Here is a 16339-nt window from a genome sequence, read left to right on the forward strand (position 1 = left end):
TTTCTGTTGAGTAGCCTTGCCTATCTTGGAAGTTGCTCTGTAGACCAGGCTGGCCCTGAACTCAAAGATCTGCCTGTTTCTGCCTCTGCCTCCTCCTCCTCCTCCTCTGCCTCCTGAGTGCTGGGATTAAAGATGTGTAGCACCATTATCTGACTGGATATAAGTTGTTTATGAGACACATAATTTATCAGTGTTTTCTTTTTTCCCTATGGGTGGTTCACCTGCTTACATATTACTTCCTGGGTTTTGTTGTTTGATGAGGTTTCATGTAGCTCAGGTTGGCCTTCTGAAGAGCATGTGCCTGGCGTATGCCAGGGTATTTCTTTAGTATCCCCTGGGTTGCTTCTTTTTCTCCTAGAATACATCTAAGAGCCAGGGTCCTGAGAGGGCTGAATTTGCATATTATTACTGGAGAGAATGCGGACTATCTTTTTGGAAGATAGTCTGGCAGCTGCTGAAGGTATCCTTTATATATTCTTTATATACTTATTTCTGAGACAGTCTCTCACCAGATTGCCACAGCTGGCCTCAAACTCACAATCCTCCATCTCTGAGTAGACGGGACTGTGTATTTCAAAACTACTCTGGTTGTTAGTAGGTCTTTGTTTTTTGAGATAGGATCTCACCTTGTAACTCTGGCTATCCTGAGACTCTGTAAACTATATGTAGACTATATGTAGACTACTTGTAAACTATGCAGAGATCCTTCTGCCTCTGCCTCCTGAATGCTTAGGTTACAGGTGTGTGCTATCATGCTTTGCCATATAGGGCCTGTAAACTTTTCACATCAAAACTTTTCATTTTGCGGAAGTAAAACCTAGATTTTTATCTGACAAGTATTGTAGATGTATTTTGCATCATGTATTAAAGTATATTACAATCCAGTGAAATCCTAAAGTCACACAGTAATATGGTCTTTGTCGTAGTTTTATTGCATCTACTTTTCCTAAAATCAAGTTAAGGATGAAGAAATCAATGTTAGCTATTGTTTCTATTTTCCCCTCATGATCTGTACTTAGTGACTAATATTCTGTTCTGTGATTAAAGGATGACTATAGTACCTGGGTTTTTAATCTCCTTAAGCTTCTCCTTCATTATACTCAATTTCTTCCCATGTTACAGGATAGTTTTCTCCAGTTAGTTAGAATATAAAATAATTGTTTTTTGTTTTGAGACAAGGCTTGGGCCGGGCAGTGGTGGCACACACCTTTAATCCCAGCACTTGGGAGGCAGAGGCAGGCAGATTTCTGAGTTCCAGGACACCCAGGACTACACAGAGAAACCTTGTCTCGAAAAAACAAAAAAGCAAAAAGAGAGAGAGAGAGAGAGAGAGAGAGAGAGAGAGAGAGAGAGAGAGAAGGCTTTACACTTTAGTCCAGGCTGTCCTTGAAAACTCAGTATGTAGTCTAGACTGTCTACACTGGATCTTTCTGCCTAACCCTTTATGTGCTTGGATATAGGCATGCACTACCAAATGTGGCTACGTGTTGCTTATTAAAGCAATAGACACCATGGTAACTAAGAACACATTAATATCTGGGTATGAGTTATTCAAATTTGGTAGTGGAGCCAGGTGGTGGTAGCTTTAATCCCAGCACTAAGGAGACAGAGGCAGGAGGGTCTCTGTGATTTCAAGGCCAGCCTGATCTACAGAGTGAATTTCAGGACAGCCAAGGCTACGCAAAGAAACTCTGTCTCAAAACAAAACAAAGCAAACAAATGAAACAAATGTTTGATAGCTGTTGCTTTTCAGAATTAAAAAAAAAAAAATAACATCTCTACAGTTCTACAGTTGCGTAGTTAGTAGAGATTTTATCTCGAGGTTGGTTTTGTTTTTGTTTTTTCTGTTTGTTTTTTGTTTTGTTTTTTGTTTTGTTTTGTTATTTGAGACAGGGTTTCTGTGTAGCCTGGAACTCATTCTATAGACCAGGCTGGCTTCAAACTCACAGAGATCCACCTGCCTCTGCCTCCCGAGTGCTGGGATTCAAGGCGTGCACCATCACTGCTCAGCTTGAGTTTTTTTTTTTGTTTTTTTTTGTTTTTTTTTTTAGATTATCTTAAAACCAGTTTATTATTTATTTAGCTCAGGCTCCTGTTTGCTTTCTATTTAGCTTGAATTTCAGTATTTGCATAGTTTGACAAATAAAATATAAAACATGCATATTCCTAATGACTTAGCAGTTTCATTAGAGAGGGGGTAATAAATACAACCGATTACAGGAAGATTCTTGCATTTGTTTCACAGATACCTAAGTCATGTGGCTGTCAGGCTGATCTTCCATGCTAGATAAGCAAAGGCACCACGTGGAATACCGTGAGGTTATGTTCCAGCATAGTTTGCAGCAGATTCGGGGTAGTGCTACCAGCTAACCAAACTAAATGAGTTTTATATTATTTTGGGTCACCTTCTCATGACATCTTTACAATTGAGACCGGGAGTAGGTGACCATAATCTCCTAACTAACCCAAGAGTATCTGACACTAGCTCTCAAACATGCACCATTTTAAGGTGCCTAAATAACCTCCTTACTGCATGGAGGGGCTGGGAGTGTGAGACATTTTACCTGGAGTGGGATGCACCATGGGCTATTCCCAGGGTTACTTTACATTCTTTCATCACGACATATGCACTTCAAGTAAAGTGATGTGCATTTTTACCATTAAATTAATAGATGTGTCCCCCACAGGAACCTGTTTTCTTCTGTACAGAATATTAATAACCAATTTGCAATAAATTGCCACACACAAAGTACTCTGTGCAAGTTTTCTTGATAGAAGTTTAGTAAATACTTACTACTAAATTTGAATTAACTTTTCGTATTTTCCCAGGATTCTGACGCTTCGTGACATGCCATTATGTAGAGCAACAATGAACAGTGGCCTATTTTGGACTAGCTGACGGCCCTCAGAAATGATACAGTAACACCTACTGCAGGGAAGCTGAACATACTCTATTTGAAGTGGACAACCCAAATTGTCACTGGAGTTTCAAAATGACAGACCCAATGATGGACTTCTTTGATGATGCTAATCTTTTTGGTGAGACCTTAGAAGGCTTGTCAGATGATGGGTTTGTACAACCAGGGCCTGTCTCACTAGTTGACGAACTGAACTTGGGTGCAGAGTTTGAGCCTTTGCACATAGACTCCCTAACCCACGTTCAAGGTACTCCAACGCATCAGAAGATGGCAGATTTTGAACAGTTAAGTCAATTTGATTCAATGAAGTTTCATCAAGTTAATCAGTCTTTTGGCAGCCCAGTTGAACATGTATTGTCTCCACACTCTCAGTTTAACTGCTCTCCAATACATCCCCCAAACCAACCTAATGGCTTGTTTCAAGATGTCGCAGATGGCAGTCCAATGTGGGGTCACCAGACAGCTACTAGCCTATCTAATCAAAATGGATCCCCCTTTCATCAACAAGGACACTCACACTCTCTGCATCAAAATAAAAACTTCCTGACACACCATGACTTCGCCTTATTTCAGGCCAGCGAACAGCAAACACAGTGTTCTTCCCTTCGCTCACAACAAAGCAGAAGCAACCTTAACCCAGGGCAAAACTCTCTTGGCCAGGCTAAAAATTTTCTAGACACTAATGTTTCCGGCGCACACAGAGTTAATGTTAACCACCTAGCCAATACCCCCTCCTCACAGCAGACCCTCCCAGTGCAGTTTTCCCCGACTGCAAACCCTCCAGCACACTTCCTCAAGTGTAGCAGTCACCAGGAAGGCAACTATAACAGACCTTCTCCAAGTATGACTTCCTGCTCTGTGAGCAACTCGCAACAGTTTCCTGCACACTATTCCTTCACCAGTGGTCACGTGTCACCAAGCAGTCTTCTTCAGTCATCTGCAGGTCTTGCTCCCAGTCATACAAATCAGGCTTTATCTGATTTTGCTGGAAGTAACTCCTTTTCGCCTCATAGGGGAATGAAGCAAGAACCCACTCAGCATCTCCTCAACCCCACTCCATCACTGAATTCAAATAATTTTCAAATTTTGCATTCGTCACATCCTCAGGGTAATTATAGCAACTCAAAATTATCGCCTGTGCACATGAACTTCCCGGATCCTGTGGACTCGGGACCTCCAATGGGTCATTTCAATGACCACGTGGAAACTAATGGTTTTTCATCTTTAGAAGAGAATTTACTTCATCAAGTAGAATCTCACGCAGAACCATTTGCAGGACTTGACCCAGAAGACCTCCTGCAGGAGGGTCTCCTCCCCCAATTTGACGAGTCACCATTTGGACAAGATAATTCAAATCATGTTTTAGATCATGATCTTGATCGCCAGTTCACTTCACATCTTGTACCGAGGCCTTCTGACATGGCTCAAACTCAGCTGCAGTATCAGGCTCGGGGCTGGGCTTCCCCACTGTCTAACAACCAGCAACATTTACACAACAGAAATCATCTGTGTTTACAACGACAGGTATGTAGACCTCGGTTTTTACTTTGTCAATTTAAGGGTGGGTGGGCTACTACTCAGTTCATTTTAGATGAGACCTTTCAAGAGTTCTTAAAAATCAGAGTTCTATTGAGCGTGTCCATTTCAACAGGTTTATCTTGCTGTTAAATCTTAGTGAAAAGCAATTCTTTGTCTTTGGAGCTGTGAGATTTAATATGTCTTATCGCTTTTGTGTTTACTTCATTAGAAGGCTATCTTGTTAAAATTAAACCTTAGTAACCACAATAATTAAATAGGAAACAACAGTTTAGAGATGTTTTCGTGTGACTCTGATAGGCATAGTACTGATGTCTCTATACAGACTCACCAGCAACCTAACTTCTCCTTGATCATGGGGTAAAGCGCAGAGGAAGAAACTCAGAAAACAGGCCCTATGGAGCTCACGTCTGTGGTCTTAGCTTTCAACTGGCTGAGGCAGGGTTGTAAGTTTAGGTTGGTTTGGGTACATTAGAGGAACTGTGGAGAGACCGAACACATATCAAAGCCCCAGGAAGCCAAAATTGTAAAGCCAAGGTAATATGGAACTTCAGTGTGTTATAAAAATAATAAAATGTACAACATTTGTTTCACTTATTAGAAAAAATTTGTGACTACTTGTGCTTTCACAAAATATGTTTTTGTTATGTTTTTTAATCTGTGTGTGTGAATGTACCTGAAAGCATTCAGACCGAGTGAGTTGCGTGTAGAGGTTGGGACTCTGGTTTCTCATTCTAGATCTGGATTCTGGGATCAAACATGTCACCAGGCTTGGTAGCAAGCACCCTTACCTACTGAGCCATTCCACCAGTCCTGATGTTCATGCTCAATGCTGGCATATTTAAGGGGAAATTAGTAATATGCATGACTTTACTAACTGTTAGACTCTTTTGAAAAACATGACACAAACTTAACAAAAATAAGATATCCAAAATACATCTTTTAAATTTATTATTTTATTTTATATGTGTGGGTGTTTTACCTGTATGCATGTTTCTGTACAATGTACATGCCTGGTGCCCACAGAGGCCAGAAGAGGTTGTTGGATCCCTTTTGGGTTGGAGTTACAGATGGTTATGAACTGTCATGTGGGTGTTGGGAACTGAGCCAGGGTCATCTGAAAGCGTAGCCAGTGCTTTTAACCGTTGAGCAATCTCTCCAGCCCCCAAAGGTATTTTATGTTTATAGCAGGGAACTAGAAATATCACAGCTTATTATATACCAATTTAATCGATTACTATAAACATTAAAACGACCTGGAAGGCTAACACTGAGCGAATGTTAATGATACCCCAGGAATAAGACATAACTCCAAATTATGATCATAGCAAGATAGGTGAGAGTGCAGGTGGGGAACGAGACTGTGGATTGGACTCTTGGCTCCTCTTTCTCCAGAGGGCTGACTTTGAGCTAGTTATATAACTTCTTTCTGTATGTCTCTCTTATGTCTCCTTCCTTCCTTCCTTCCTTCCTTCCTTCCTTCCTTCCTTCCTTCCTTCCTCCCTCCCTCCCTTCCTTCCTTTCTCCCTTTTTTTTTTTTTCCCCGAGACAGGGTTTCTCTGTGTAGCCCTGGCTGTCCCGGAACTCACTCTGTAGACCAGGCTGGCCTCGAACTCAGAAATCCGCCTGCCTCTGCCTCCCAAATGCTGGGATTAAAGGCGTGCGCCACTACCACCCAGCTTTCCTTTCTCTTTTTAAGATTTATTTTATTTATAGCCAAGTGTGGTAACTTACATTTTTAATCTCAGAACTGGGGAGGTGGAGACAGTCAGATTTCTGAATTCAAGCCCAGCATGGTCTACAAAGCAAGTTCCAGGACAACCAGGTCTCTCTCTCTCCTCTCTCCTCTCTCCCTCTCTCTCTCTCTCTCTCTCTCTCTCTCTCTCTCTCTCTCTCACGCACACACACCAACACACTCGTCTACATTTCCAAACCGACTTTGTTTTGTTCTGTTGGAGACAGGGTCTCTCTGTGTCACCTTGGCTTGCATGTAACCCAGAAGCCAGAGATCTGACTGCCTCTTCCTTCCAAGAGATAAAAGATTAAAGCTGTGAGCCAGCACGCCTGGCTCAAGGTAGATTCTTGCTTAGGTCAGCTTTGAACTAACTCTGTAGTCCAGGCGGACTATTAGTTTATAATCCTCGGCTCAGCCTTCCACATACCTGGGATTTCAAGCCTTTGCCACCAAGCCTGGCTTTGTTTTATTTCAAGTAACATTTTCAGCATACTAGTATTTTTTATTCTTTATTAGAATATATTAATTATACATAATAGAAAACTTGGTTATAACCTTTCCATACACATAATGTATATATGCATATAGTGTAGTTTGCATATATCATATTCACAAACAGAACTTCTTTTTCCTCCTCTTGATCCTCATCCTCTTTCCAAGCAGCCTTCCTTTTGCTTTTGCTTGTTGTGTGACCTAATGATTTCATTTTAGTGGCTTACAGGAGTATGGGTGAGGGACCATTTATAGGGACCAGAAGGCGCACCTTGCCAGTAGCTATAACAATGATGGAAGTGTCCCTCCCTCCCCTAACAACTGCCTGTAGATTCTCAGGGAGGGGCAGGACCTTGTGAACCTGTCCTGCTTCCATGACTGAATGTTGGTGATTGATCCAGTTCTGTTCCGGTTTTGAAGAGGTGTGCACAGCTACAGTAGACACACCATGCCCAGGAAACTACATTTCCCAGCACTCTAGCCCTGCCTTCCACCAGGATGGTCTTCATGCTTCCTCTGTGAAATGTTCTCTGAGCCTTGGACTGGCTGTACAGATGTCCCTTTTAGGGCTGAACGTTCAGTGTCCACGCACTCTCAGCACTTTGACCAGTTAGTTGCTGTCCACCACAAAAATAAATACTTCTCTGACTCAGAGCTGACAGTGGCTGTAATCTAATGGCATAAATGTGATTATTTAGAAGGTAACTTTGATAGGCATATCATATCCACTTAGCAAAACAACAATGACATCTTCTCCATTGAGCCTATGGCCTTCCCAGGTATAGGCTCTTTTGACAAGGTTCACAGTACCAGATGTGGGGCATCTCAAATCCAGTCCAACAGTGGATGGTTATCCTCATAACAGGCTTGTGACTGCTGTGCCCATGGCACAAAATAGTTTAGTGGCAGATAATAGTTTAGCAGACAAAATTCACAGCAGAAAGACTGTCTATGACAATTCTCTCTGAACACTTTCTGCAACTATGAGGCGGACTTTTCAGGAAAGAAGTTTCCAGATCAAGTCTGACTTTATGTTTCTATGTTCTGGAACCAGAGTATCAATGCACAGGCTTGGAAATGTCTAAGATGGACGTTCTGAAGATATGCTTAGGTATTCTTTAGAGGCACAAACCTATCTCCATTCAACCTACTGAGTGTTAGGATGTTGCTCCCTCTACTGGAGGGAGGATCAAGCATGTTGGTCAGCAGGACCCTGAAGAAATTCCCCAGTGACAGAATTTACGTTAGTCTATTGTTTGTATGTAATCTTTTACTAGTTTTGACTAGTTGCTTTGTCCAATGTATCATTAAATTATGAACCATTAAACTTACTTACTTTCTTCCTTGGTTTTGCTTTCTAAGAACGCACATGTTTTGCTGTTTGTTATTTTTGTTGTTGTTTTGTCTTCCAATTCATGTTTTTCTAAAGCTGTTTTCAACTTTGAAATAAGGATTCACTTTTGTATATTTGCAAGGTCATATAGATGAGTGACGTGGCCTCCTCCATTGCTAGCATATAAACATACAGACATTGAAGAGAAACTCTGTTCAAACTCCATTTGTAAATCATCTTGGGCTGGAGAGATGGCTCAGTGGTTAAGAGCACATATTCTTGCAGAGGACTCAAGTTCTATTCCCAGCACCTACATCAGACAGCTCACACCTGCCTGTCACTCCAGCTCCAGGGGATCTAACATCCTTCTCTCCTCTGCGCTCATATGCAGATATGTATACATGCATAATACTTAAAATCATTTTTTAAAACAGCATCTTGCTCTGTACTGATAAGTTAATCAAGTTTAAAAGCTACTTACCTTTTTTTTTTCTATGAAAGCAATGTCCAGAAAACTATAAAGGGTGATCCATTTGGAATGCTTTTTTATTTTTTAAAATGTATGTACATGGGTGTTATACCTGCATCCATATCTGTACTGCTCGTATGCCTGGGGCCTAAGGATGCTAGAATTGGGCATCAGATCCCTTGGAAGTAGAGTTACAGATGGTTATAAGTCCCTATATGGGTTCTGGGAATCAAACCTGGGTCCTCTGGAAGAACAGCTAGTGCTTTTAACCACTGAGCCACCTCTCCAGCTCCAGTGCCCTTTGTTTGTTGTTGTTTTGTTTGCTTTGTTATTGTTGTTTTGGTTTATTACAAACAGGGTTTCTCTGTGTAGCTCTGACTGTCCTAAAACTCACTCTGCAAATCAGGCTGGGATTAAAAGAGACCTTTGCCTCCTGAGTGCTAGGATTAAAGGTTTGACCAAGGTGCCCAGTTTTCTCTCTCTTTCCTCCCTCTCCCACCCCCACCTCTCTCTTGTTTTAAAATCAGGTTTCTTTAGCTCTGTCTTTTGCAATAATTTTGTTTTGGATTAAACCAGCATATAGTATTATAGACATTTGGAGATTTAAAGAAGTATGAGTGGTGTCCTTTTTTCTTTTGATCAAAACTAATTCTGACATAGACCTGGTGATATCATGCAGCAGGTAACAGCTCCCGCTGTACATGGCTGCCCACCTGAGTTTGAAACGACTCCCTCAAGTAGTTCCCCACATGTGCTCTATGCTGAACAACTATGAACACATGCCAACAAAGTAAGTTCTGAGACAAAGATTATTCTTTGATCTACTTTCTGAAAAGTCACTGTGGTGCTTCACTCAAATGTACAAAACTGATGAGAAAGCCGAATGTTTAAAGAGTACTCCTCCGACAGGCAGTGGTGGTGCACGCCTTTGATCCCAGCACTTGGGAGGCAGAGGCAGGCGGATTTCTGAGTTTGAGGCCAGCCTGGTCTACAGAGTGAGTGTCAGGGCTATACAGAGAAAACCTGTCTTGAAAAAAAAAAGAGTATTTTTAACAGCTTTGCCTTGTCTTTTCCCTCAATGGCAGTCATGTGGACAGATGTTAGCCTATAGGTTAGTGGGGCAAGAGAAGCAGGCCTCTTTCCTTAGTTTTTTTTCTCCTTTTCAAATAGCAACTAAGCATGATGGCATACAAGCCTTTAATCCCAGCATTTGGGGGACAGAGGCAGGTCGAATTGTGAGTGTGAGACCAACCTTGTCCACACAGAGTTCCAGGCCAGCCAAAGGACATAGTGAGACCTTGCAATAAGCTAGCGAACATTTGTCCACATGACTTACAATGCTGTAAATAATCACTTGGAAACACTCACAACATTGTAAGCAGAAAAAAAAAATACTCACCTTCATCTTTTGTTTTTGGAGAGAAAATCTTGACAGGATAACACTCTAGTTTTTTTAAAATCTCTTTTGTAACAAATATTTTGTCCTATTTTATAACAATCTTTAGTTTTTGTCTTTGCAAAGTGAAAATAACACATGAGTTAAATTCACTATACACATTCTTAGCAAAGAGATGTAGGCTGGCTTAACTGTCATTCAAAACAGGAAATTAGCTTTTGTATTCTGATAATTCCTTAACATTACTTAACTTCTTGATATTCTTTTCACTCTTAAGCTACAGTGATACTATTTAAAAACATGAAAAGTTAGGTTGGGCAGCCTGAGCAAGATTATTTTGCTTTGTTTTGTTTTGTGTGGGTTTTGTTTGTTTTATTTTGTTTTGTTTTGAGACAGGGTTTCTCTGTGTAGCCCTGGCTCCACTGGAACTCACTCTGTAGACCAGGATGGCCTCTAACTCAGGGATCCTCCTACCCCTCAACTCCCCTAGTGCTGGGATTATTAAAGGTGTGCATAGCCACATTTGGTTGCAAGGCATTTTTTTAAAGATAATATTTCCCTAAAAAATTTAATACACTGTTGTTATAAACAGATTGATTATTTAAAAGACAAATATGTGAAAAAACTATTGGCATGTGTGATACAGGATAGATATGGGATATGACCATGATTTCTCATACTCTGGTGATTGAGGCCAGAAGATTAGAGTTCTAAGCAAGCTATCTAAAAAAGGAAGAAAAAAGAGTAAGGGGGTGGAGGAAGAAAAGGATGAAATAAGAACTTGTGAGGGTGTTAGGAAAGATAACCACTGTTGACATTTTGTTATATAAGTAGCCAGTGAGGTCTGTTGTATAGACAAGTGTTGCAATTTTAAGAAACAAAGTTAGAAGCCAAGCCTCACTGTTGACACTTTGTTACATAAGTATCCGGTGAGACAGCTACCCTATGAAGTGCTTACTGGCCTGGAACTCACTATACAAACCTGGATGGCCTCTACCTCCCACTTGCTACAGGTCTTCCTGGCTCTGCCTTCCAAAGCCTAGGATTAACCAAACAGGCACACACCACAGCATCCTGCTAAGAGAGTCTAATAGCTTACAGGACAGTGCTTGGCAAAAAGTAAGTGCTATATCTAAAATACTTGATATACATTAACACATTGGACCTTCACAATAAACATTTTATTTGGATTGGATCATTTGCTTTAAGTTACATGGGAGGAAACTGAGGTATAGAGAAGATAATTATCGTTAAGGTACATAGTAAACAGTCACTATTAATTCAACCTCTCCTATTTTGATTCCATTATCACTTTGAGTATGTTAATGTTTATATACTATATAACCATAATATGCTAGTTTCCCCCCCTCCTCCCATTTAAAACTCCACATTACTAGTGCTGGGGAGATGAGAGCACGTGATGGGCAAACATGAGGTCCTGAGTTCAGATTCCCAGCACCTAAAAAGCCAGGGGTGCTGTTGCACTAACTCCTACACTGTGTGGGACAGAGACAGGAGGATTGCCAAAAGATGATGAGTTCCAGGTTCAGTGAGACACTGCTTTGAAGAAATAAGGTGTGGAATGATGGAGGAGGTAATCCAGTATGCTTTGGCCTCTTCTAGGATGTAGGCACACCCCCATCTCCAATCCCCAATGTCTATACTGTTGAGAACCTTCAGCTATAGAAAACCATGGATTTCTTCAGGGAATGTTGGTAATAGATTATCCATTAGCAGAAAGAGAAAAAGCCCAGGCCAAGACAAACAAAAAACTTAAAGATTGTATGTAAGATAACAAACATCAAATGTCCCAAAGGTAAACACAACAATTATCTTCAGATATTTGAAGGACTTTAGGGACCAGAATGAGGCCTAGCAAGCAGAAATGAGATCATGTGTATAATATATGGAAGAAGTTCCCAATAAAGTTCTCTTGCTGAAAGGGGGGAAGTAGAATACTAGCCTAGAATTTTAATAAGAGGATTTCTGTAGGTGAAAAGTGGACTAACTTGGTAGTTTATTTCAACTCCTATCACTGTAGTTTTAGGACATATTGTAGATATATCATTTAAATGGTCTCTTTAGCTTCTATGTAGCAATCATAATATTCTAATTTTTTTTTTTTAGTTAAAGTAGGGGATTTTATTCCAGAAGATTTGACAGAAATATCAAAACCAAGCATTAATCCTCTAACTGTAGGTAAATTGCTAGACAATTTCTATTTTGCGCTTTGGCTTACTCAGACAATCAAGATTTGTGAAATAGCTATTATAATAGTGAAATGTGACTAACTAGGTTCTCTATTTAAGTAACTAATCTGAAAGTGTTATAAATGGAAGAAGTACTTTACTGTGATGCAGTAGCATTGATATAGGAAGAGGTATCAAGTGCACATCAGGAAGCATGTACTATAGCTGTCAGTTAAGTGTACCTTGGTTAACTGTGTAGACCATATTTTGCAAATTTACCATACAGGGAATACTTTACAATTTGTGGAAGAAGGACAGTCTTTAAATGGGTATTGTTTCCCACTTGAATATGTATTTGTATGCTCCCAAACTGACTCTCTCATGGGTTCTTGGATTTTATCACTAGGATAGCTTCATATACTAACAGTAAGATGAGTTAGAAAGGCCATGACTTGCTTAGTGTCACAATTTTCTTTCATAGATAAAAGTTTGTAGTACTTTTATAGGTGATCAGAAATGAGAGCAGTGTCCCTCTATGGTGAGAGACATTATATTTAAAACACTGTGTTACAGACAGCAGTTATAATTTATTGCCTATAATGAGCAAGTATTTATACAATTTTTTAAATATAAGGGACCTAGATAACTACAGATTTTGGTATATTGGGGTTCTAGAAACCATCTTTGGTGGTTTCTACTCTATCTTGTACTTTCCACAGCCTCTTGATGCTACTCATTACTGCTGTGTTTCTTCATTCATGAACTGGGCTTTAGGGACCAGGAAGTTAAGCTGGTCATCAGCCTTGCTATTTGTAAAGAAAAGAAATAAATAATTTTCCTCTCTATCCTTAACAAGTTAGGGGTTTTTTTATTTTAAATTTTTATTTATTTATTTATGTGTGTGCATGCGTGTGTGCTCACCCTAGGAAGCCAGAGGCATCAGATTCTCTTGGCGTTGAAGTTATGTATGAGAGGTTGTGAGCTGCATGATATGGGTCCTAGGAATAACACTCTAGTCCTCAGCAAAAGCAGTGCATTCTTAAACACTAAGCCATATTTCCAGCTGACTGTTTCTATGTTAACAGAATGAACAGTTTGTTTAGTACTTAAAGAGACAGCAGGCTGAGCTATAATAAGACTGTAGTCTACTTAGTTTTAGAAAAATCGCGAATTGGGCTGGAGAGATGGCTCAGTGGTTAAGAGCACTGACTGCACTTCCAGAGGTCCTGAGTTCAAATCCCAGCAACCACATGGTGGCTCACAGCCATCTGTAATGGGATCTGATGCCCTCTTCTGGTGTGTCTGAAGACAGCTACAGTGTATTCATATATAATAAATAATAAATAAATCTTTAAAAAAAAAAAAAAAGAAAAATCGCGAATTGATCAGAATTTAATACTTTAAAATATATATGTATGTACACACACACACACACACACACACATACACACACACACACACACACACACACACACACTAATTTGGGCTATAAGAAAGAAAGCTAAGCCAGGCAGTAGTGGCAAACCTCTTTAGTCCCAGCACTTGGGAGGCCTCAGAGGCAGGGAGATCTCTGTGTGTTTGAGGCTAGCCTGTTCTACAGAATGAGTTCCAGGACAGTCAGGGCTATCATACAGAGAAACTCTGTCTAGAAAAAGGCAGGAAGGCAGGAAGGCAGGAAGGCAGGAAGGCAGGAAGGCAGGAAGGAAGGCAGGAAGGCAGGAAGGCAGGAAGGCAGGAAGGCAGGAAGGCAGGAAGGCAGGAAGGCAGGAAGGAAGGAAGGAAGGAAGGAAGGAAGGAAGGAAGGAAGGAAAAGAAAGAAGGAAGAAGAAAGAAAGAAAGAGAAAAGGAGAGAGAAAGGGAAGAAAGAAAGAAAATTAGTCTAATTATATGAAGTAGTAAAAGAAGTTAAAAAAAATTATCTTTCATCAAAATTTACTGTGTGGAATTGTAACTTCCCGACAAGATTGCTATAACATCATATTTATGAATATTTAAAATGCATGTATTATTTTAATTTAGGTAAGTAGCTCCCAACTGCTTATAACTTCAGCTCCTGAAGATCAGACATCTGTGGTCTTTGTGGGTATTTGCCCTCATGTGTATATACTTATACAGAAAGAAACATAGTTAAAAATAACTCATTTTAAAATACTGAGCAGATTTGTTTATCTTTCCAAACTCAGTCTCTTTTTCTATACAGTATTGGCACAAGCCATGTAAAATTATGTTTTATATTGACACTCTTACTGCGAAAGACATCAAGAAAAATACCCACTTACAATAGTTTATTATCTAGCAAGAAATGCAACTAGTAAGGTAAACTGTATCTGTGAGGGTAACTTCAGGTCACAACCACAAGTGCGTGTGCGCGCACACACACACACAAGGAGGAGGAGGAGGAGGAGGAGGAGGAGGAGGAGGAGGAGGAGGAGGAGAAAGAAAGAAATTGAAGAACACACCAGATGATGGGAAGACCTCCCATGCTTCTAGAATTGATATCAAGTAGTTTACATAGACATCTCCTCAGTGGCTAAAAGCGCACAGATGTTTGTGTCAGTGGTTGAGTCTTTGCATTAACTACGACCAATCAAAGTAAGGAGCTTCTCTGAACTAGGCATGATGGCACACAGTTTTACTTCCAGCACTCAGGAAGCAGAAGTAGGAGGAACTGTGAGTTCCAAGAAAGTCAGGGCTACATAGAGAGAGACGTCTCAAAAAATAAAAGAAAGCAGCAGCAGCTTCTCTGTCCAAGGTAGAGGACATCACGAATCTTTAGACATAATAAGCACAAAGTGTTTATCCTTAGTTCATCAGGGAAAGCAAGTATAACTACTTCTCTGTTTCATCTCTCCTATGGGGGAGATAAGACAGCAAGTGACAGCAAATGCTTTAGAGCACATGGAGAAAGGAGATCTTCATCACTGTTGGTAAGAGTGTCAGCTGGTGCCACATTGTGGAAATCTCATAAAAACAACAAAACAAAACTAGTTAGAACTGTCATATGACCCAGCTCCACTTCTCCTGGGCATACACTCACAAGACTCCCACCACAGAGACACTGTTGTGACCATGTGGTCTTGCGTCGTCACACCTTCTGTACTTCACCATGGAACTTGATGCTCATTGTGGAGTTTACATAGATGTCCTATGTAACGAATTACAGGCTATTCCCTTCTATTCTTAATTGCTACATCATGAGTAGTTAGTTACATCAGGAGGGATACTGAATTTGAGTATTTGTTTTCCTTTATCACTTGATAGGATATAAAGCTTTTATGAGGCTCTTGACAAGCTGTACTATGCAAACTAATTTTCAGATAGTAAATTAGGTTTGTAGGTTGGAGAGATGGCTTAGTGCTTAAAAGCGCTGACCACTCTTTCAGAGGACCTGAGTACAATTACTAGTACCCACATGGTGGCTCGCTCAAAGTAACCCTGAGCTCTAGTTCTATGGTTTCCAACACCTTTTTCTGGCCAGGTATGTACAGACATGTATACAAACAAAACATCCATATTTATAAAATAAATCAATAAAATTTAAAAACAAAACCCAAACAAAATAAACAAAGTTCTAAAAAGAAGGAGGAGTATCTGTCCTTTACATTAAGAGAGAGAGACACAGACAGACAGACAGACAGACAGACAGACAGAGATTAAGCCTTGCATTCCTAAACTATCCTACTCGCTCAGTTGCTCTCCCTGTCCCTCTTCTTTCTCTTTCCTTCCTTCTGTTAGCTGCTAGGTTTTGGTTGAGAGTAATTTGTGTCTACACTTGACTTTTGGTCTGTAATTTTGGGTTTGATCTGTGCTTTTCTTTGGTTTTAATAGGCCATCTGGGTGATTTTATCAGTAAACAATGCAATTAATTAGAAAATATTTTTTAACCTCTGGCCAGAAGTTAGCTGGAGACTTTCCCCCATATCTTACAGCAAAGGAGATAAATATGTTTTGCTTTTAATAAATAACATCAACAAAGTAGGTTAAAAATTAATATTGTCAGTATTTTTATAATCTATTTTCAGTGGGATGTTTATATTTGTATTAGATTTGTTATTATGACATACTGTTTATTATAAAAAACAAGTGCCACAGTGAACCATGTTTTCTCCCCCTTTCCTCTTCCTGAATTATAAATTACAACATAACCAACAAACGCTGTTCACATTGGTTCCCAAACTCATTCTTTATGTATTTTTTGTGATGTGGTCACTCTCTGTGGTCCACCTGTCTCTTGGAACTCACTATGTAGACCAGGCTGGCCTCAGAACTCC

At 40.1% G+C, this 16339-nt stretch overlaps 1 protein-coding gene across 6 annotated transcripts in view; it reads left to right on the top strand.

Moving 5' to 3' along the window:
- The window catches only part of Chd9 (chromodomain helicase DNA binding protein 9), a 217271-nt gene that overhangs the window by 89632 nt on the left and 111300 nt on the right, over positions 1 to 16339 (top strand). For all 6 annotated transcript variants that reach the window (XM_028788235.1, XM_028788239.1, XM_028788238.1 and 3 more), the window contains one exon: positions 2830 to 4442. In XM_028788235.1, coding sequence (XP_028644068.1) covers positions 2994 to 4442 — 1449 coding nt within the window. In that variant the 5' untranslated portion in view covers positions 2830 to 2993. The remainder of the gene's footprint in view (positions 1 to 2829; positions 4443 to 16339) is intronic.

This window comes from Grammomys surdaster, unplaced genomic scaffold (assembly GCF_004785775.1).
Source record: "Grammomys surdaster isolate TR1022 unplaced genomic scaffold, NIH_TR_1.0 125739, whole genome shotgun sequence".
NCBI lineage: Eukaryota > Metazoa > Chordata > Mammalia > Rodentia > Muridae > Grammomys > Grammomys surdaster.